Below are 22286 nucleotides of genomic sequence, written 5' to 3'. Positions count from 1 at the left end.
CATGTAATGAACAAACTCAAAGTGATTAACATGTTACATCTCCTTTGTTTAAGGTTGCTGTTGTTACTGTTGTACTCAGAATTGAGAGACTGTAATATTTCCCAAGAGCACAACATACCAGTGCAGATCTGGTAGAGATTTTCATTTTTTTGGCCAGCGCAAGTTAACAATATGTAAACCAAACAGACAAAACCAACAGGCGTAAATTATGGGAGTGATTTATTCCAGGATGCAAGTTGAGTGCACTACGCTCCCTGATGAGGACACACAATTGTTTTTAATAGCAAAATCAATAGACCAAATAATCCAGCAGAAAGAGGAAAAGAAAAAACAATGTGGTCAAAATTACACGATTGGTGCCATCGGCTGTGAAACTCCATTCTTATGTTGGAGTGTCACAATTCCCACTTTCCCCTTTGTTGAAGAGGACATCGATACAGTGACACACCACTAGAAAACTAAGTCGAACATGAGCAGAATATGTACAAAAGATGAATTAAGGTGTAAATCAGAACGAGCGAATGTGGTCTGTTGTTTGTATCAAATACAAGACGAACCTGTAAAGTCCTTTCATCCAAAGACCTTTTGATTCAGAGTCTGTAGACTTGTTCAGTGGCTGGTATGCGTCGACAGCACTGCTTACATCATTAGTGCAATCAAACAAACAAAAAGACTTCAGCAAAAGGCATCAGAAACAATAACCAGTGTTTACATGTACTGAGGAAAATGACAAAAACTGACAAGTGTATCAAAAATATCCATATACATAGTTGTCACTGTGTACTTGTATCTTTAGAAGACAATGAAATTATTTCCAGTTAACAATGAGGACCATAAAATCATCTTACCCATGAGATTACACTGAAAGTACTGAAAATGGATACATGTGAAGCAGGCAATGGCATTGAGGAAACTGGAAACAGTGAGAAATTTTTCAAATTCAGGAAACTCAGTGACGGATCACTCCGAAAAAACTGCTGTGTATTTTGGTAGTAGTGTAAAACACTCACACACATGTCAAAGGGAATATGTACAAAGTGGAGATTGTTCATATTTACACATTTACAAACGACAAACCAAACCTTTAAGGAGACATGATTCCACCGCGGGCTACGCCTAATATAGGCTGATACAGTAAAATATATCAACTACACCTTCCCTCCATGACGGCGACCTTTGTCTCCAGGGGAACGAGTTCACTTTGACCTCTGACCCAGAAAGTGTGGGGAGGAGGAAGAGGAGGCAGAAGGGGCATACTGTAATTAGAAATAAATTAACTTGAAGACAGCTAATGTCACTGAGCAGATTAACACCTGCTGTTTTAGGCACCATGGGACAGACGATGAGCTCCTACAGAGGCGGTGCTGATTTTAAACACCACTCATCAAACTTGTGTGAATGTGACTTCTAAGCAAGAAGACAAGCATGTGAACGTAGTGGAGGGATGAACTTACACTGTAATCCAAAGAAGCTGAGCTCTCTGAGTACCTTTGAGTGGGAATCTAAGAAAGTGCAACACTGCCCTCTTGTGTTTGCATGCATACACTTGTCATATGCAAATTCACAAGGGTTTATCATATCCAGCGTTCCGTTGAGGGAACATTATTGCCTGTGAGGACGGTCCGGTAATGCTGGAGAACAAAGAGGACAAAACAAAAGGCGGGATGGGAAGAGTAAAAATATCTAGTTTTTAATTGGACGTCACCACCTAACTGCCTTCACTGGCTGCACCCAGTGGCTGCTTCAGTCCTCTCTGACTGTGAATATTACTGGAAGCCAGTGCAGTGAGTCATGTTTGCTCACTGCTCTACAAATGACAGACAATGTACACACAATTCCTTTTTTTTTTATAACACAGATGAGTGAGTGTAAATTGGGATGACGCCATAAAGACCTCCATCCTCACCTGGTGTCAGTGCAATTCTCCAGGCCTGGTGTGGGGAGTGAAGAGGGAAAGGGGGCTCCAATGATGTAAGATATGCAGAGTGCCTCCCATCCCCGAGATGGAAGAGAATGAGTGGGGGGGTGGAGGTGAAAGAGATGTCCTTCTGCCACGCTCAACCCCCACCCCACCCCAAAGAAACAAGAAAACACACAAAAGCTGGAGCTGAAGGGTTGAGGAGGCCATGGAGTGGAGGTGAAGTGTCCAAGGAAGAGAAGACGGAAAAGGACAGGAGAGAGGAGGAGGAAGGCAGAGTGGAGTCCCTGTGCTCATTAGCCGGCTAGGCTAGGCTAGGCTAGCTTGTTAGCTTTGCCATGGCAGCCATCAGCTGGTCAGGTAACTGTGTAGTTCTCTGGAGTTGATGCTCAGGACCACACCCGAATGGTTGCCTGTTAACAAGAGGGAAGAAGAAACAGGGCGAGCAAATAAGCAATGTTGAAAGAATAAAACGTCCAGATCATGACACACTGTGGTTCACTGAGTGTCAGAGGTACCCTGTGGACTTCTGATGCATTCAGTGTTCACAGGCCGACCGTCAGAAAGTCCACAGGACACCTTTAATATTTATACTAGCTTGACATCCATGCGAAATGAACAATAGTTTTATATACGGAAGCCCTTTAAATGTTGGTCACACTCAGTGATGTAGTGGTTGATAAAGATGGGAAGCAACCTCACAACCTTTGACTTTTGCTTTACTTCCATTATTAGGACCATACTTCCAACAATGTATGGGCAGACTAAGAATATGTTAATCGTTAATAAATGAGAATAAATAAATTCTTATTAGTTCATTGGCCTTATTAATCAAAGTAATTAACATCACTATGAAGACCTCTATTAACTTTCCACTACATCCCAGATCACAAGGCCTTTCGTTGCCATCATAAGCATAGCCAATAAATCACATCATATCACGTCATGTCACGTACATTACTTTAGGTCTGAAAGGCTTGCAAATACTAATCACATATTACATGAGAAATGTCCTTATTGACCCATTTGACAGTTATGAGCTATGATATGATCTGAATGTGCTTGCAAATGTGGGTGATGGACACAAAGCACCTTGAGACCAACCTTTGAGGCAACATGATTTGAATAATCGATGTAAATGTTCATTTCAAAGGCAAAAGGCTTTTATTAATACCAGTGATAAGGATGAAAAAGGGGAAGTCCTCCAGTACCTTGGTGTGTGTTAGCTGCTGGTGTTAGTGGCTTGGGTTTTAGTAGCAGTGGTTAGTGGTAGTCCTTATAAGGGAACGGAAGGCGGGGCTACCTCCTGCGTTACCTAGAGTCTGCGAGTCCAGGTCGTCGTCGATGAACTCCTCGCCCTGGATGATGTGCTGCGTATCCTCGCTGTGATTGACGGGGCTGGTCATTTCCTGCTCCTTCTCATTGTGCATCTGGGCGTAGACGTTGCGGCTGCCTGGCAGCTTCCTGAAAAACAGTGGGGGATAGGTATCCTCAGTCCTAAGCCAAGGACTGTGGGATTTGTTGTTTTCGTAAGATGGGGCTGTAGTTTTGCATGTTTTAATTTCAGTGACTTTCTGGTGGAATTTTGTGTTCAGGACGCGAGTAGGTGCTGCCAGTGTGTTATTGACGTGAGGAGAAAGCATGCAGTTACACAAGATATCACATAGAGGAAATCATCATCTGTGAATGTTCATGCAAGCTAAGGTACGGGAATGTGACCATACACAGATGTGTCAGATGACAGAGATTTCATCACGTCCATCAACAACTGCTATCAGCTTTAGCAATTTAGCTCCTGTTAGTGAGACCAATAATAATGCAAATTTTTAATCAACTATTTTTTTTGGACATTTTTGGTCCATTTCTTTGGATTGCTCTGACATATTGGTTCACGTTTCCAACAGTGATCCCCTGAGGTTCCAGCACCACAATAATTTGCGCAGTGTGAAAGTGTTAGCATGCTAAAACCCTAACCCAAGATAGTGAATATGGTTAACCATAATCGTGAATCGACCTTCTAAAACTTAACGTTAGTACTGTCATTGCAAGCATGCCGACATTAGCATTTAGCTTGTCTCACAGAGCAGCTAGCGTGGCTGTAGACTCTTAGGGCACTAGTTTAATCATGCAAAGTGGCTGATCTTGTTTGTGCAGACTGTCTCCAAGCACATGCCGCTTATGATTACATCAATCCAACTCTGTCACTTTTATTTCTATTGTGTCTTTAATGTGCCATAAGTTGGAAAGGAGGCAATGAGACACAGGATTGATGAGCCGCTGTAATCTGATGTTTTCCTCATAAACAACAGTCTGATGCGTTTAAGGTGAGTGTGGTTATTCTGTTATTCAGCCTGCTGTCATCTGCAGTAATGAAGTGAATACAGTGGACAGCCATGTGGAATGACGCTGTGCTCTGGTGCAGCACTTTTCCAATCATAGGCAGCAGATTTATCAACACATATGTCCCGCTGCCTTCAGATGGCTGTAGGCATTTAATGAACTAAAGGAGAGGCCTTTCATACAATGTAAAGAAGCTGATGACAACAGATATTAGAAGGACGCCGGTGAATAGACAAAACCACTATCATATCATTTCCCCTCTGGGATCAATAAAGTATTTCTGATCCTGATTCTGATCAGAGATGGACAGAAATGGCTGCCAAATATTTTGGAATGCTAAATAAGATGGGTAAAAAAAGGTATTGTTTCCAATTCTGATCAGACAATCATTTTTTTTTGTTTTTGTTTGCTGATTGGTCTGAAAATAACTGACAAAGTGCTGTTTGATCCCAGGCTTATCTGTCTGGGCTGGCTGACATGTCACAGCGCTTTAACATGACATGGCTCACCTTTTGAACTTGTAGAGGATGAAGGAGCCGGTGGCAATGATGCTGATTAGGAAAATGACTGCTAGAGCCCAAACACCCGGACTTCCGGCGGCTCCATGGTAGCCTGGGGTGATGATAAAAACACATAAACCAATAAAATGAATGGGTCACGTGTGCGCAATAAGAAAGAAAGAAAGAAAGAAAGAAAGAAAGAAGACCTTGAGTCAAACACTGCAAGAGCAAAGGGACAGAAGTGGCGGAAAGAAGTTCAAAACATCCAACTTAACTACAGTTCCTTTTGAAGAAGCCACACTCCACAGAAGACAAGACCATTTCAAACCAAAGGATAATCAGATGCATGAAAAATCACAGCGCAGCACAGACAGATTTAAACCACACATGTTCTGGATTTGTTAGGAAATCAGGAAAGGAAAAGGAATCAAAGAGTGCATCAGCACAGAAAGCTGCAGGTTTATGGTTCATGAACGCACCAGTCTCTGCTGTTGTAGCTGTTGAGTCATTAGCAATTAGACCTTGCCCTTGGAAAATAAATCAATAACATGCAATTATCAAAAGTGTGGTTTGAAAAAGCAGACTTTACTGAATGTAATGCAAATAGCATTGAAACATACAGTACCTGCATTTGGGTCAGCTAGCATCACCAGCACTTGTAGACCTCCTCGCACCACAAAGCTGACGTTGTTGTCATTGAAGGCCTGCATGATGGCTGGAATACGCTGAGGATGAGAAAAGTCAAGAAAGTTGTGAATCTGTGTCTGTTTATAGTCCAGGATATTGGTACTAAATATGGTTTCCTATGCAAACATTTACCTTGTCAACAAACATGCTCCTCTTGGCTGGTTTGGTGTCCAGTGGGAGGACATACAGGTCAGCAGTGGTGGGGAGGCCTGGCTTCACCACCGTAACCAGGGACTCCTGAGGGACACCTGTGATCTGAGGGCAGATGGTTATCGGTCAGTCATGTCTTAAAGCTGCACTAATCAATACACATATATGTTAAGAATGGATCAAATGACTGTCGCTCGCTCATGTTTTTGTACTGATGTTTCTGTTGCCCTCAGGATGTACCATAATGATATTGGTGATCCCTTCATTTTTGTGCCCCCCAGGCATGCGACAGACATAAGGGACAGCTTGCCAGTGGCAACCTGAAGGTGACACTGAAGGTAGCAACCTTACATTGTTAGTATGTTAGCATGCAGACATTAGCATTTAGCTCAAAGCATTGCCATGTGCGAGTATACAGCCTCACAGAGTCACTAGCATGTCTGTAAATGTCCTTCCTACTTTAATCTAACTAATTATTCCCCTTTTTGTGTCTTTATTTGAGGCCCATTGTCCATTTTTTATTGCATGCTTGTAGTCATTTCATTTTACAGTCCTACCTTAGCGAGTATTTTGGTGACCACCTGACCAATGTCTTCTCGCCACTCTGGGATGTTTGGGTTGAATCGGTCCAGGTTTGCACTGAAGCTCAGAGGGATGACCTGGAAGTCATCTGGGATCAGGAGAACAGGAGCAATAATCACAGTCATGATCCAAAACTCAAAATGAATCACTGCAGCAACATTAAATAAACATGGATGTTGCATGTTGAGTGCTGAAGAGTTAACAGCAAATATGATAAAAAGGCCAAATGCAGAAACATAATGTATGTGCACTTATATTTGCTGAATGGAGAGATGTGCATAGTTTGGGGAAGGGGGGTGTTATGCTAACACTGTTAGCATAAAAAGATAAAAGCAGCATCTGAATATGCTGACGCACAGCTGTGTGTCCAAGAAACAAGACCAATTTGACTTAAATGGACCCTTCAGCTCCAATAAAATTTTCTTCCTTCAAGTGAAGTGGATCCCAGTAACAGATGAAACCTAACTCAGAGACATAGCAGACATAGCTCTCTTAAGAGACAAAAGCATGCAGCTCATAAATAAATCAAAGCACATCTGTTTAAAAAAAGAAACCTGACATAATTCATCATGTGACACACTTAGCACCAACAACAGATGAGATCATGTCATATTTTTAAGCATCAGTCAGGCAGAGGGTTTGCATCTGTGTTGTCTATTCAGACAACACAGATGCACAGACCAAGAGAAGCTGTTAAAGGACTTTTGTCCCAGCTCTGACTTTGGGACATGTGCATTTATAGACAGATTTCTGTAATTTAACATTTCGAAACATGTAGACGCATGCACACGTAACATGACAAAACCAATGATTTTGCTGAGAAAGAAAAGTCTGATAATGAAACATGCAAACTAACAAGAACCCTTTCTATTCTCTTCATTGCTGTCTTTTAAGAGTGGAGGCTCTTTCAGTTGTCATTGTGTTACCAAAGACTTGGACTGTCCTGGTATCCTGCACCATGGAGCGGCCGTTCGAAGCCTGGACGGTGACTGAAACCTCTCCTGTCTCTGGGAAACGAGTCAGCAGGCTGTTCTGAAGGGTCAGTGTAGGCTGTAGGAGAAAGTCACAACAGGCTGGCTGTTAGGTCAACGGTGCATTCATAGCATCTGAAATGTCTGAGTTCACAAACGGCTTCCTTGATGACATGATGTAATTGGGATCCAACTGTTATCTATACCTTAAGTGGCTATAAACACTAATAATGTATAAAATGACAATGAATTTCCACTTGAATCTGCTCCCCTCAGCTTTATTGAGTTTTAAAACACGCAGGCAGACACAGTCATCTGCCTTTTTCATACACGTGTTGATTTGGCTTGGCTTGGCTTGTCTTGGCTTGGTTGCATTAGCCCAGCACGGCAGGGATCTCCATTACAATGAGGCTACCTGACAGAAGATGTGTCTTTAACTGATGATGCCCTTCTCTTGAGTCAATGATATTTACAAGCAGGAATTCTGCTTATTGCATGAAAATGGAGACAGGATGAATGAAACTGATGAAGTATCTGCTACATCTGGCAATCGCTGCAGGGGCTTTTTAAACACATCATCTGCATTGTTCCTGAATGATGGCAAAGCCCATTTGAGGTCACCCCAAAATGCTAGGAAGCAGTCAACCTGACTATTTGACCCGACTCTGGAGAAGGTCCATCTTGGCACAACTTGGCACAACTCAATGACTTTAAACTGGTAATAAAAATCAATGTGGCATGGTGTGACTCGGCGCGGTCAAAAGTTTAACGGAAAAGCTCTTTTAGAGACGAGAGGGTGAACATAGTAGACAGCTAAAGAGCCAGATAAGAGGAGACCAAAACAGAGCTAGTGAATATTGGTTGTTCTCCCTTGCTCCATAACCACTGGATGTATAAACACATGTGAAGTATTTGCTAGCAAACTCCCTAAATTAACTTAGAAGGTGTTGATATGTCAGTGCTCTGTTCACAACTTGTCTCCAGTGCCCCCCAGTGGCCACAAAATAAAGCTTTTTGTATGGCTGCAGGCAGCAGCCAGCCCCCCGCAACCCCAAAAGAAAATGAATGAATGAGTGAATGAATGAATATATGGCTGCAATGGATGCAGAGAATTATCACTAAACCCTGTAAATCTCCTCAGCTCAATGGAGCTTTTTAGCATCTTTCAGCACATTGCTTACAGAGCTATTTATTGAGTTAGCAATTATAAGGTATATATGTTGTATATATGTGTTAGTGCTGTCAATCGATTAAAATATTTAATCACGATTAATCTCATGAATGTCATAGTTAACTCACAATTAATCAGAAATTAATCACATTTTCATCTATTCAATATCTGTCAATAAACAGATGACAAAAAAATAAATACTTGGTTACAAAAAAGCCCCTTCAACAACCCTTTATAAGGGATCAAAACAGGGTGATACAAGATAAAGTTACAAAGTGCACATCATTAGAAACTAGGACCATGGCTTAAACTTTCCTTTCTTAAGTTTCCTTTGAACATAATAGCATCCATATGCCTCTGTCGAAAGCCGTCCATTGTCGCCTGGTCTTGACAAGGAGGCGGCGGAGAATTCGCATTCGCCGTGTGTTTGGCCGTCAAGTGGTATTTCAGACTGGATGTGCTACGGTGATAATTCAGGTCACACCGACAATACACACAGATAACTTTGGTCTTGTCAGTCGACCCATCTGGTAACTTTTTGAAACTAAACTTTCCATTCAGAATCTTGTTCGCATCCAATTCGGCATTTCGCGCTTGACATCCACACAAACTGGTAGCCTACTCCTTTACAGCTAGCCAGCAGGCAAGAAAAAACACGTGCGTGGGGCGTGCCTATTGTTTTGTTTCCGGTTTACAACCGGATCCTGTAGTTCTTCTTACGTTGCTAGCAGTGGCCACAGCTTATAAAAACTCCAAGTTCACTAGGTCACAAAGAGTGTTAATCTCGCTATAAAAAAAATGATGCCGTTAAAATTGATTTGCGTTAACACGTTAATAACGCAATATTTTTGACAGAACTAATATGTATATATGTTGTATTCACCTCTTCTCAGACACATTTTAGATTTTTTCAGTCTATATTTTGATGTTAGTTAATGTTGTAAGATGAAGTTTGTAGTATGTCCTTTACCTGCAGGTTGTCTCCTATCCACCAATAGAAAACGGTGAGGTTGGCCTCAGTGGGAAGAACTACAGCTGTCAGATTGACCTCATGATTCCTCCCAGCAATGGGAACCACTTCCAAGTGCACTTCCTGCAGAGGGGCTGTAAGAGAAGAAAATGCGATTTTCAAAATTACAAAGCAAATAATTTTATTAAGACGCAGAAAGTGTGGTGTGTATGATTTGGTTACAAATGAGGTAAGTATTTCATACAAGAGCAAGAGAAGTACAGCAACTGAGGCCAAACCTCATGTAATCATTACAAAACAAATGGATGACAGCTCAGCGAGTCTGTCACAAGAGTCTTCATTATCAGCTTAAAGCCACATCAAGAAACCAGCTCTTTGGATTAAAAGCTGCACAAAGAACACAAAGAGCTGTCTTGTAAGACAAACAGATAAGAGCCTCCAATCCCTGCTGAGTGAAACGCCATAGATTTACTTAATACGATAAAACTCAAGTCTCACTCATTTCTACCTGAGAAAAAAACAAGATGTTACCAGATGTGAGACTCAACCCTGTCTCCTTAACAGCAAGGGGTGAGTTTTTGAGAAAGCTGGATATATCACAGATGACTGAACCGACTGGTTTCATCATGTTTATCTCTTCTCAGGTGTTCAACAAAATTCAGGTCAAAGGAGCATGCAGGTTGAAGCTGCAGAGCTGTACACTCGACACTTGAGACCTGCCAATTGATTTGAACTTGTCTGCTGTGAGACTGAACTCTTGAAGACACAAGCTGACATGAGATGTGAAGACAAAAAGCAGAGAAGGTTGTTCATTGTTTCAGTCGTGCACATTCTGCATCACTATCACACGGACATGAAGAGCGTCCACATTACACGCTAACAGCATTCCTACACTGTAAAAAATATGGACTATTTTCAGCATGCTAATATGAGTGACCACTGCCTTAAAGCTTTCAGTGAATTGATACTCAACAGTTGTAAAATGTGATGTTAGGGTGAGTGGACTGAGCTACAAAAACTTTAAAAACAACTTCAAATGGAGTTTAGTCGACACTGAGAGGAGCTACGAGTTGAACTTGACTTCCAGTCATGATTATTTTTTCTAGTCTTTCACTATTTTTTTCTACTCAGTAGGGTAAACTGGTCAAAATCCACTCAAAGACTGGAACCATTGAAGTGAACTTGTTTCAACAGACCTAAAAACAGCTCTGATGAGAATGAAGCACAAAGTGCAAAAAAATGTAGTCAGTTATCTAATGAGCACATAAAAACATCCAGTGGCTGTCCGAGAGGCTGACCTGTGACCTGAATGTACATGGTGGCCTCATCGTGCCCCGCCATGTTCTCGGCCTTCACCGTGACCTTGTAAACGCCTGGATTTTCGTAGCGATGCTGGATGGGCTCATCTGTCACTGTCAGGTTCTGGTAGATGGCCCGAACCCCATCGCCGAGGTCCACCTGGTACTTGGTGCTACTGGTGTCGCCCTGTTAGGAAGGAACGAGGACTTTCAGCAGGTGGAAGAAAGGCAAGGAAGACCCATTAAGAGAACGACTTTGACCCCACCTGTTCCTGGTGGACAATGAATGTGATGTCATCACCAGGCGCCACGGCCAGCATCTGCCCTTTGATGCCGACCTGCAGTCCTTGAGGAGGCAGCAGAGGGCAGTTGTGCTGTTTGGCACTCTGCTGCTTGTTCAGTCCCCCCTCACACATGTTGGACGTCACCTTCCTGTACCTGAAACACAGCAGAGGACAGTGTGAGAGTGTGGAGGAGTGAGCCTTTAAAGGAAGAGTTCAACATTTTGGGAATTCTGCTTATTGAGTGAGATGAGAATGTCTATATCAACAATATATATGTGCGTGTGTTAAAGATATAGCTCTGTGTGTGTGTGTGTGTGTGTGTGTGTGTGTGTGTGTGTGTGTGTGTGTGTGTGTGTGTGTGTGTGTGTGTACAGACCCAGTGCTGGACTCATAGGTTTGTCCGAGGTGGCAGTCTTCAGGTGGTGAATCTGGATCATGCCAGAAGTCAGCAAAACACCGTTTGCCCTCCACGGGGGACCGTTCAAAACCATAGTCACTAAGAACACACACACACACACACACACACACACACACACACACACACACACACACACACACACACACACACACACACACACACACACACCACAGATACACAGAAAAGATAGAACAAGAGTAAAAACAATAAGCAGCAGTTTTGACCTCTAATGTAACACTGCAGTACTCTAAGGTATTTATGTGATTATATATTTTTCTATAATAAAATGTGTATATCTGAGTATTTAAAGAACACATTCAAACATTACATTTTTCATATCTTTTCACTGTTCTGTGCCATTTCATTTAAGATTTCTACGCAATACATTCTGACAATTATTCAATATTTCATCTTTTATTATTAAATATTGAAATTATTGTTTGCTTATGTTTGGTTCTTCACTGTGTCTTATAACCGTTATTCACACACTGTATAATGTAATGTAATCTAATCTAGCCTGCTCAGTGTTTGCTTTAAATCCGTGCTCACCAGTTGAAGTCTTTCTCTGTGCACTGGCAGGGTGCGGTGGTGAGAGCCGAGGTGTAACTTTTCCCTTTGATACAAAACGCTGTGTCCTTCCTTTTCCTGAAACTCCGCTCCTGGCCCATGATACACTTCCCTCCCTGATGTCGACCATGGAGAAGTCAGAATTCAGTTGAAAATACAAGCACACATGTTCTGTAAATATGTGTCTGTGCTGTGTTTGCGTGCGTGCATTACCTGCAGGTCTGTGAGCTGCCAGGAGTCGTAGTCAGACTCAGTACACTGACGGGGGAAAGACTGCCTGAAGTCCACTTTGACCAGCTCCCAGTCTGACCTGTAGCTGATGTGGCCAAAGACGCTATATACACACAGCACAGATACAAAATCAAGACATCACTAAATATCAAATTCCTCCATGTGTGCAGTGTCAAATCTGTGATTTAACATCACCAGTTCAAAGCTATCCACATTTTTAAGCCTTTAATTAGAATACAGTTTGCATTATAACATGTTATCATGAAACACATTCACAAGCAGGCCACATACTGTGTATGAACAACATCTCACCAGATGACCAAATAAGCCCAAACAGATCTTTTCATCTCCACAGCGAACAAATGCTTTGACGTTTTGGGGGACACATTTATTGACTTTCTTGTTGAGAGTTAGATGAGAAGACTGACAGCACCCTCATGTCTGTGCGGTAGCTAAATATGGAGTTACAGCTACAGTTGGGTAACAGCTTAGCATAAAGACGAGAAACAGGGGGACACAGCTAGAATGATTGGCTTTGCATTCTGTCTGATCACAGTAAAAATGCAAATAAGCATATTTTCTAAACTGTTGAAATATTCCTTCAACCCACCCTGAACCCAACTATTATTTTTGCCTTTTAAAAAACACAGAAAAGATTGGTTGGTTGGTTAAAATTAGAACTGGATAACCTCATCTAGATACAGTCTCTTTTTTCCTCTGCACAAAGCTGCAGTTTCCCCTCTTATCCACTAGATGGTGCTCTTTCACAGTGCAATACAGGTAACACCGAGTCCTGAACTTTTCCTTGTGTCAGTCACAGCATTTTTTTTTTTTTTTTTTTGCAGCAGACTGATGTGACACAAGTCAGTGACTCCGACATATGTTGCCGTGCTGGTGGCGGCTTGCGCTCACCTCGCTGGAGTGCAAGACAAGCATGACTAATGCTGTCTTCCCCATCGTCGTTAAGGGGAAGTGATAGATGTCTCAGCTGTGGACTCACATATGCTGTCGTTTCGCATTCTCATCCCTTCAACACTGCTGTTTCTCTTGTCCATCTGGGGGTCTGTCTGCTGTTCTGCAGTCTGTCTGTCTCTCAGCTCTACCTTTCCATCTGTACTTTCTTCCTCAAAACTGTGTATTTGTCATGTCCTTTTTAGGCTTGCTTCTCAAAAATTCCAAAAAGTTTTGTTTTGTTTTTTTTCCTCTGGTGAGGCCCACGTTGACTTGCTAGCCGGTCCCACTTTCTGTGCTATGTGTTTGTATTCTGTTGCCATCAAATCACCACCAGTGACTGAGATATTATGTGAAAAACACTCAGGAACAGGTCGCATTTTATTCCTAGAAGTTCTGCAGGTGTCGATAATGCTAATTCATGAGGTTGAAATGAACAATTTACCCCTGATTAATGTGTTTAGAATAGAGTCTGGTGAATGGAGCATTCTTTCAGGACAATAAAAATATGAGAAACAGAAATTTCAGAGAGGTATATCTCGAAACCTCAGCACATAAAACAAAAATAATTTACTTCCTAGATACCACTGCTTGAGTTGCAAACAGTAAATTCTCACTGTTAGTTCCAGGATGAAGTGTAAAAATTAACTCTTTTGCATTGTTTCTGCATTAATTCCCACCAGCAGGGTTCATCTAACACTTGTTTCTAGTTTTGAATAGCCACTCCAGAGCCATAAGTGGACAAACAACAACATTCATTAACAGTGGGAAATTTGTTCCTTTAGCTCCTCTCATTAAAACGCAGAGCTAAGAAGGCCAAAATATTACCAAGAATGTATTTGGAAGTCATTTCCATGAGAGTTGTGCTGCTGAATGAGATTAGATGCAGGGCTCCCTCTGAGGAAAATGTGTTTGTTTTTCTAAGTGTGTTTGTTACAGTGCATGGTGCAGGGAACGAACAGAGTGCAAATGGTTTGTCAGGAGCAGAATGAGCTGGCGTGAGGCTCTCATCCAGCAGCATGTGCAGCATAAACCCATTGAGAGTCTGTCCGGTCTCTGATATTTGCCCAGCTGTCATTGGTATGAGTGGTGGACGATCTCCGCTCCCCCACCTGTCCTTGGTGCTAAGTCACTGCTCAAAGACTTCATTATGGGATGGCAGGCTGTGCCGTCAAAAATCGAATCTCAGTGGCAAGGAAATAGACCCTGGCTAATCTGTCAGACATGAGCTGCCCTCAACATCCCTCCTTGGCCGCCGACCCTATCTCTCCAGAGCCAGATGGGCAACGTAAATATGTGAGTGTGAGTGTGTGTGTCAACCTAGAGGGTGTGTCAGACACATGGCTGATAATGGTGAGTGAGTCGGAGTGTTCAAGTCTCTCCTCCTTGTGTGCAACTGCCTGCGTGTGTGTATGTGTGTGCGTGCGTGGTGTGACCATCTCTTTGCCCTTCTCAGCAGATTACAGCTGGAAGCTGGCCTTATCTCTGAGCCTGGGCCTGGAGTCTGAGATGATGTGACAAGTCTCACTCCAGCTAACTTACTGATGGAGAGATTGGTGAAAAAGAGGGAGCAAAACAGAGGGAGAAAAACAGAGGGAGAGGCCGTAGTATTTTTTTAAAAGATATGAGCCGTTGAAGCCTACATTAACAGTGTGGGTGGGAAGCTGCCAATGACATTTTCTACCAATACTCAACATTATTAATTTTGACCATTTTCATGCCAAAGAAATGGCAGGGTAACAGACCAGAAGTACAGACAAATCTTAGTTTAAATTAAAGACAATAACAACAGCAGCAGTATAAGTCTACAGCCATGTTAGTGGCCTCATGAGGGTCTTGATGACACACCAGAAATCAAATTAACTTTGCTGTCCTTAGATCTGAACCACTGTACTCTGTCACAGTTTGAGTGACTGAAAGCAAAACCAGCAACAGCTTAGAAACATGCCATGTGCATACTGAAAGAGTGATGTGTCACTTTAATCATACTGGCCCTGAATATGAAAAGTGCCTTCCAAAGTTCAGATGAAGCTAACAGTATGTGACCTCAGCAGTCTGGGAGGCAGGGCGCACGTACGGGCCTCCTCTCCCATCAGCCTCTGCTGTAACGGCAATCAAACCCTCTGGAGGTGAAGAGGGGGGATGGCTTTGCAAGAAATCATGAGTGAGACCAGCTGCTGTTAGCCCCACGAAATTGGGCGACCCGCTCCAACAGATTGAGAGGGAATTGTTGTGATGGGAGAGAAACTTCAACTCCCTTGAATGTAGTGTATGGGCAGGCAGGACGGCCCGGTTTGACCCTCTTAGACAACTCATTACAGCCAAGTAGAGAGCAGGAAGAGTGAGGGGAGGACAAAAGAGTTATGCTATAGGAGGTGCAGGAGATGCCATGTGTTAACATATGCCTCCACAGAGCCTCCATTCAATATTTTGTAATTTACACTCATGATTGAATAGAAGGTCAGATTTGGAAGTAGGGATTTAAAGTCTTCAGACCATGGATGTGACTGAACCGATATAGATTTTATTATTCACTTACGTCATAACCAGAGTCTCATCGCCCGGCTCACTCAGGAGTCCATCGACGAACACGGAGGTGCTGGTGAAGTTGTGAACAGTCCACGTCCGTCCTTCATCGATGCTGAACCTGTGGAGAAGCGGGCAGTGTTCACTATCACCAGTATTCAAACACGGGCATTGTAAGTCTCTCCATATGAAGCCTTGCACTGCAGTCAGTAAGGCTAAATTCCAAATAACACGCTAACAGAGAACTGACCATTTCCTTAACCCTGTCCCCTGTCTATCTGGGATTTAAAGAGTTTGGAGGATGCTGTCTTTTTTATGGCCTTCCCAAAACTAAAACCAGTGAAATCAATGCATCAAATAGCGTGATTATCTGTATCTTACTGCATACAGTACAGTACAGTAGTACAAAGCATTACATCTATGTTCAAAAAGAACATTAACTACATGATTTTGTGGGCTTACAGGTCAGGATTTAAATAGCTCCATTCATGACTAGTGGACTCACTTTTTACTATTTCTCCACAGTGTAGAAAGGCCACGGCGGCTGTTAGTTTAGGCTAACACTAGCAGCTCTGTCCTGGTCTTTGCTGGATTTAGGTAAGTTTAAGTAGGCTGATGATGCCTCGGCTAACATTTGCCAAACACAATGGTTCATCCTTATCCTACGGGCCTTTTCTCTTGTCACATTAGTCCCAAATCATTGTTTAAATAAAAACAATAACAATAATACTAAAGGATAATTTAAGCTAAGTAGCTAAACAGGGTTATGTTGGAACAAAACAACAATCTGATGTTACATTTGTGCTTAGCGTACCTATAATAACCTGATGCAATACAAAAGTGTTGCTTCTTCTATACTGATCATCAATTGGTGAGCAGGGTGAAGGGTGTGTGTGGAGCTTTAGCATACATATTACTATATCATGTATGTAGCCATCATGTGCATATTTAAGACCTTTTTACAGGCTTCACGTCTGAAAAAGATTCAGCAGTAAACATGAAGAGCTGGGGACATTTTTAAGCAAATCGTGGTGCTAACGTTACCTGATTCAAATGAGCTAGCTACAGCTGATAGAATCTGCTAGCAGCAGCGATCACGACAGCCAGCAAAAACAAAGCTTGCCGGCTAGGATGGAGAAGTCAGCTTTGACCTCATAGACAAAGTCATTATGAAATCAAGGACAAATTGTTTCTTTAGATGAGTGAAGGGTCAATTGAAGGAAGCATTTTTTCTAAAGTGCATTTCATGCTGATTGTACTATGAAGGATGAAACGAACAAGGGGATGAAACAAAGGGAGGGAGACAGACCATGTGACAAAGCTGCACCTTGGCTCACTGAACTACCAGGAAATGTCCACACAGAAAATCCTAAATGATCTAAATAATAAATTTTAAATGAAATGCTTTGATGAGGAAGGGACAATCCTTCACATGTAAGAGTATTTGGTATTGCAGTTTCCTTCAATGCAACGAACCCCCCCCCCCCCCCCCCCCCCCCAAAAAAATGAAGTGTCTGAGGCAGACAAAGCGAGCCATCTGCTCTGCTTCATTCACTGTGCCGACAAGTCCTGCAGTCAACAGTGGCAGCAGTGCTGAGCAAATGTGACTGTGTGATGAAGAGGGATCAATTCTGAATTGAGCAGTGCGTGGCTTGCACTGCAGGCTGTGTGTGGCAACGATGTGCTAACAAGGACTACAATGTGATAATCAGGTAAACATGCACAGCTACAAAGAGACAGAATGGATAAAGAAAGCTACTGAAGACAATGTTGCAATGGCAGAGGCCTCAGTATGCTTTAAACTGGGCTCGTCCAATTGTCAAGTTGGATAAGCGGAATCCAGCTTTTCAGTCGGTCAGGAGGGTGCTGGTTCTGATAATTTTCTTCTTCAGAATCAATGCAACAATCTGCGAGGTGTGTGGAGGGGGTGAAAGTACAAGCTGTTTGTTTAAAGCACACTGAGGCTTCAGGTGTCTTTCATACTGATGATTCAGATTCCATCAGAACAACTAATTCGCAATACTCCTGCTGATGAGTTACCTTTAAGCAAGGCACCAGCCATCTGAACTGTAAGGCATCAGCTGGACAACTGCAGCCTTCTACTTGTGGATGTCCTCAGTCACCCATCCAATTATATCTCATTTTCTCCAGCTAACACCCGAGGAATTATTAGAAATTAATGGAGCGATAACCCTGTCAAATAGATTAGCCGGCCAAACTTATTATGCTCCATACCACCTACCAGCCTTTACTCCACTCCTCCAATGCTAAGAAGAAACCTTAAACAAGAGTTATTATACATGGAGCTAATCATAAATCATAAATGTACATAACACAATCCTGTCCAGCCAGCGCGTTTGCAGAGACATCTCATTTCTCAGCCTGCTAGCTTTTCATAATTAACTGATATCATTGCATTGTGTGAGTTACCACTGTATTAAAAAAAAAAAAAAACCTCCACTGACTGACTGAGTGAGCCGATGAGAGGAGCCAGGGAGTTATCTGAAATGGAATGAGTATGTGTGCGTGCACGCGCAGTCGTCACTTCAAAAAAGACGCACTGCTTTTCAAGTGGCCGTGAAAACAGCGTTGCTTTCATGCACACAGTTGCAGATATCCGTCCCCCGCACGGGAACATGGTGTAATTATTTCACGGAGTCAAAGGCACTGCAGAGTCGGGGAACAAGTCGAGTCCTCGGGATGTGGACAGATTTTTTGGAGTATCGGGAGTGTGTAAATTCTGAGGACTTGACATGGTGAAGGAGCGTATCAGAGAGAAGGGTTCTTCACAGAGACAAGTACTGACTCTCCTCTAAACTCTTCTCGTTACAGCTTGCCATGTCCTCAATCTCTCTCTGTCTATTGCTGTATTTCTCTATCTCTGGCCTTCCTTTCCTTTCTTTTTCACTGTCAGCTCTGCTCATTTCTGTCCGGGAGGTTAAACTAGGGCGCACAGACTCATTAAAAGCTCTTATCCTTAAAGACTAGAACTCCAACTTAGATCTAGTGTGAAGAAAAAAAAGACATTGCTGTCCTGCCTTCTATGGGTCGAAGTCTCCTGAGGCTTTGACCACACCCATGATTGGAGGTAGGTGTGGACAGCAACCCAGGACACACGTGCATGATTCGCACTGCATGGGCTGAGTCCGTTTGGTAATATAACCCCCTAAAGGAGAGGACACCAAAGACAATTACTGTGTAAATAGATACACCTCTTAATGCTCTGACGGTCCCTCACCCACCACCTACAAAGTCCTTTCATCCCTCCCCAGCAGAATTAACGACTAGTCACGTTTGTTGCCTCGTGACAGCCTTAACGACTGTCATACATACATGATGTAGTCCCTTGAATGGGAGGTGAAATGTTTCAAGTTGGGCTGCACAGTGGCGCAGCAGGTAGTGTGCGTGCCTCACAGCAAGAAGGTTGCCAGTTCGATCCCCGGGCGGGTCCTTTCTGTGTGAAGTTTGCATGTTCTTCCCGTGCATGTGTGGGTTCTCTCTGGGTACTCTGGCTACCTCCCACAGACCACAAACATGCTCATTAGGTTAAATGGTGACTCTAAAATTGTCCTTAGGTGTGAGTGTGAGTGTGAGTGTGAATGGTTGTTTGTCTTGTGTGTTGCCCTGCGATCGACTGGCGACCTGGTTCAGGGTGTACCCCGCCTCTCGCACATTGATAGCTGGGATAGGCTCCAGCCCCCCCCCCCCCAACCCCGAAAGGGATAGGCGGTATAAAAAATGGATGGATGGGATGTTTTAAATTTCTACAACAAATCAGGTTACCCTTGACTCAAACATCCTTGGACAACCATGACCTGGATGACTGAGAATGTTCCCATCAAGCAGCATGTAGGCACATTTGCTCTGTATGGAAATTCATGCATGTTGGGTTGAAATTGGTCACCAAGTATCATCATAATATGTTGTTCTATTGAGCTTAATTCTCTACAATGCATTTTATTCCTACATCATGCCTTACTTGAATGACACCGATATCAGAGAAGCCTTAGTGTTCGATGGTACCATGCTCGGTTATTGATTTTATAGCGCTGGCTAGACAACGTCAAGCCATCTGTTTCAAGTTGGCTTTATTATGTTCCACAACTTCCCCCATTGGAAAGGCTCACACACATTCTCCAATGAGACATGAATGGGATTTTCTTTTCTGGTATAGATTTTATTGAAGAGGACTATGCTGAAATAACATTAAAAGTCTTTGCAAACTTTGGGAACCGAGCGATCCCCCAAAGAGTAAACAGCACATGTTCATTAACATTTCATTGTTTCTGTAGTTAGAAAATGGATGGATTATGATCAGTGTGTTGTTTTTTTGTCTATTTTCATCTGTTAGTCTGATTGTATGGTTAATTGCTGTCTGGGTCTAATATTTGTGTTATATACATTTTTTTTTTTTTGGGGGGGGGGGGGGGGGTAACATTAAATGTATATAAACTGAAAATAAATTGCAAGAAAGGAAAGCATCCCTACTGCCAGACAATACAGGTCCAAGAGTTCCATTCAAAAACGTCTCTGCAGCTACTTTGTCCAAAATGGAATAGAAAGGGATGCCATTGTGGCACATGGGTTTAAGGTCCTGAATCACAAAATCCCCATTTTGACCGCGGCCAGGGACATTTATTGCTTTTCCTTCCCCAACTCTCTCTGTCCTCATGTCCTGTCATCTGTCAAATAAAGACAATGCCCAAAAAACAAAAAGCAAAAGACATGCAGCATAAAAAGAGCAGTTGGTGTGTCTGTTTACAGCGCAGTGCACGTTTTGACGAAGAAGACTTAAAAGAAATATGTTGTCGACATCAGGTGAAATGTGTCTGAATGGATATGCAATTTATGTCTATTAAATATGTCTATTAAATGTTTTAGCGATGTGTTGGAGAGCAGTTGGGGCTGAAAGACTGACATAAGACATCCCCTATTACAAAAGTCTGTGCTCTAACAGAACGCCAGTATAACAATAAAGTTCCAGTTCTACAAAAGAGACGAGTAAACCAGGTAATTAGAGCAGGTGTCCAACAGAGACACGCACTGAAAATGTAATAAATCAGTGTGAAAAATACTGCAATAACATTGCCGTTCCGTCATTAGTTTTTTTTTTTGCCTTGAAAACAATGCTTTTACATCTTCACAGCTGAAATGTGTTGCTCTCACACATTACACCCATCTTTATTATGGAGCAGCTGAGGAAGAAAGAGTTATCGGGGGGTCATGAAACTCCAGCAAGACGAGCGTTTCTGCCTCCAAATTGGAACGCAGGCCAGGGAGAGTTCTGGAAGCCACAACTCTGCACCCGATGAGGTGATAACATTACGATCAGTTTGTGTAATGAAGTGGTAAAAATGCTCATTTCGCTTTTAAGAAGTTGTCTTTTCTTACAGAACACTTTCTCAAGCTTTCACAGCTCTCTGTGGCTCTTTATGAGATGTTTTCCACCACGCTGCCAGAGCCTTTGGGGTTATTGATTTAGCTAAGCTGTGAAGGAGGGAAAATGTGAAGGACAACGCTGCGCTGCCTTTCACCGAGAGACAGATGAGGGCCCATCTAAAAGGTCATTTGATTTAGGTCTGTGATAAATGTTTTTCTGAGTACTCCCTTATCTATGGTTTCTCATTATTTCATCCTTATTTATTAAGGTTGATGAGATAACATCTTGCTGAGCTTGAAATTGTCAGCATGAGCTGTGGGGAGAGAGGGGGATGATCTTAAATGATTTTGAAGGGTACAGTGCTGGACTGGGGGATTCACTGATCTTTGTGCTGTAAAAATAAATGGGATGTGCTCAGCTGATGTGGCGCTTTGAGGCCTGTGCATGACACTTCATGCGCTGATATTTTGGGCCCCCTTTGTAGCTTTTTAGCAAAAGTGGTGTTTCATGTTTTATTCTTGAAATGCATCGCTGTACATACTGAGTTATGACTGAAATAACTTGTGACGCAGTCATGGAGAAGTTCTCTCTCTGTGTATTGAACTATCTGTTGTCCTCTAGCATGCTTCACTGTGATATGCTCAGCTGTTTCAAAGCAATAAGACCAGTGATGTGACTGGTTGAGAGAGTATTTATTAATCACCACACTCACTGATTTATATTCCACTTCATCCAGCAATGCTGCACTTTGTGCTGCACACACAAACCCAAAAGAGCTGCACCCACATAGACATACTTGCTGTCTGATTATGTTGCCCAACTTTTGGTTTGTCTTGTTCATTCGTTTGTTGTTGTTCATCTGTCTTGCTATTTTGTCAGGCACGTTCAACTTCAAGCACTTTGAATTGCACTCACCTGTATGAAACGTGCAGTACAAATAAAGCTTTATGGATTGAATGACTGCCAATGGCTTTTAAAAGATGATCCACAAGCACTGATTAAGTCTAGAATAAACAGTTAATCAACCATCTGTTATTTCACTACATGGTGACATAACAGCAATCTTACTTGAGTATCTTGAGAGGAATAGAGGTGTCCTTGATGGCAACAATGACCCCGCCGTGGTCCAGGTACAGAATGTGATGCTCCTCCTCAAAAACCTCGAAAGAAATAACACAGAAAGTTTGGGTGTGAAATTTCCAAATGATGAAAAAAGTAAAGGATTTTCAAGGTGTTCTTGGAAAAAGTAACATTGAAACGGTTCAAGCCATACTTTGGTGTAAAGTTGTGAGATTTTGTAACTTTCATTAGAGCAGAGGCAAAGTGTGGAGAAGGTTACGAG

General features: G+C 42.5%; 1 protein-coding gene across 7 annotated transcripts in view; it reads right to left on the bottom strand.

Moving 5' to 3' along the window:
- Positions 1-208: 208 nt before the first annotated feature.
- Positions 209-22286, bottom strand: part of sorcs2 (sortilin-related VPS10 domain containing receptor 2) — a 288796-nt gene continuing 266718 nt past the window's right edge. Inside the window, exons 13-28 of one of the 7 annotated variants that reach the window (XM_070992917.1) lie at positions 22013-22104; positions 15578-15685; positions 12070-12190; positions 11839-11972; positions 11248-11367; positions 10854-11025; positions 10588-10774; positions 9290-9423; positions 7104-7227; positions 6153-6265; positions 5578-5700; positions 5384-5483; positions 5238-5285; positions 4768-4870; positions 3130-3427; positions 209-2331 (exon numbers count right to left, since the gene is read on the bottom strand). In XM_070992917.1, coding sequence (XP_070849018.1) covers positions 3169-3427; positions 4768-4870; positions 5238-5285; positions 5384-5483; positions 5578-5700; positions 6153-6265; positions 7104-7227; positions 9290-9423; positions 10588-10774; positions 10854-11025; positions 11248-11367; positions 11839-11972; positions 12070-12190; positions 15578-15685; positions 22013-22104 — 1938 coding nt within the window. In that variant the 3' untranslated portion in view covers positions 209-2331; positions 3130-3168. The remainder of the gene's footprint in view (positions 2332-3129; positions 3428-4767; positions 4871-5237; positions 5286-5383; positions 5484-5577; positions 5701-6152; positions 6266-7103; positions 7228-9289; positions 9424-10587; positions 10775-10853; positions 11026-11247; positions 11368-11838; positions 11973-12069; positions 12191-15577; positions 15686-22012; positions 22105-22286) is intronic. The other 6 variants (XM_070992916.1, XM_070992919.1, XM_070992918.1 and 3 more) reach the window with 6 other exon arrangements.

The sequence above is a fragment of the Chaetodon trifascialis genome, chromosome 23, assembly GCF_039877785.1.
Source record: "Chaetodon trifascialis isolate fChaTrf1 chromosome 23, fChaTrf1.hap1, whole genome shotgun sequence".
NCBI classification, from domain to species: domain Eukaryota; kingdom Metazoa; phylum Chordata; class Actinopteri; order Chaetodontiformes; family Chaetodontidae; genus Chaetodon; species Chaetodon trifascialis.
The sequence above is the reverse complement of the archived record's forward strand: the minus strand, read 5'-3'. Positions and strand labels throughout refer to the sequence as shown.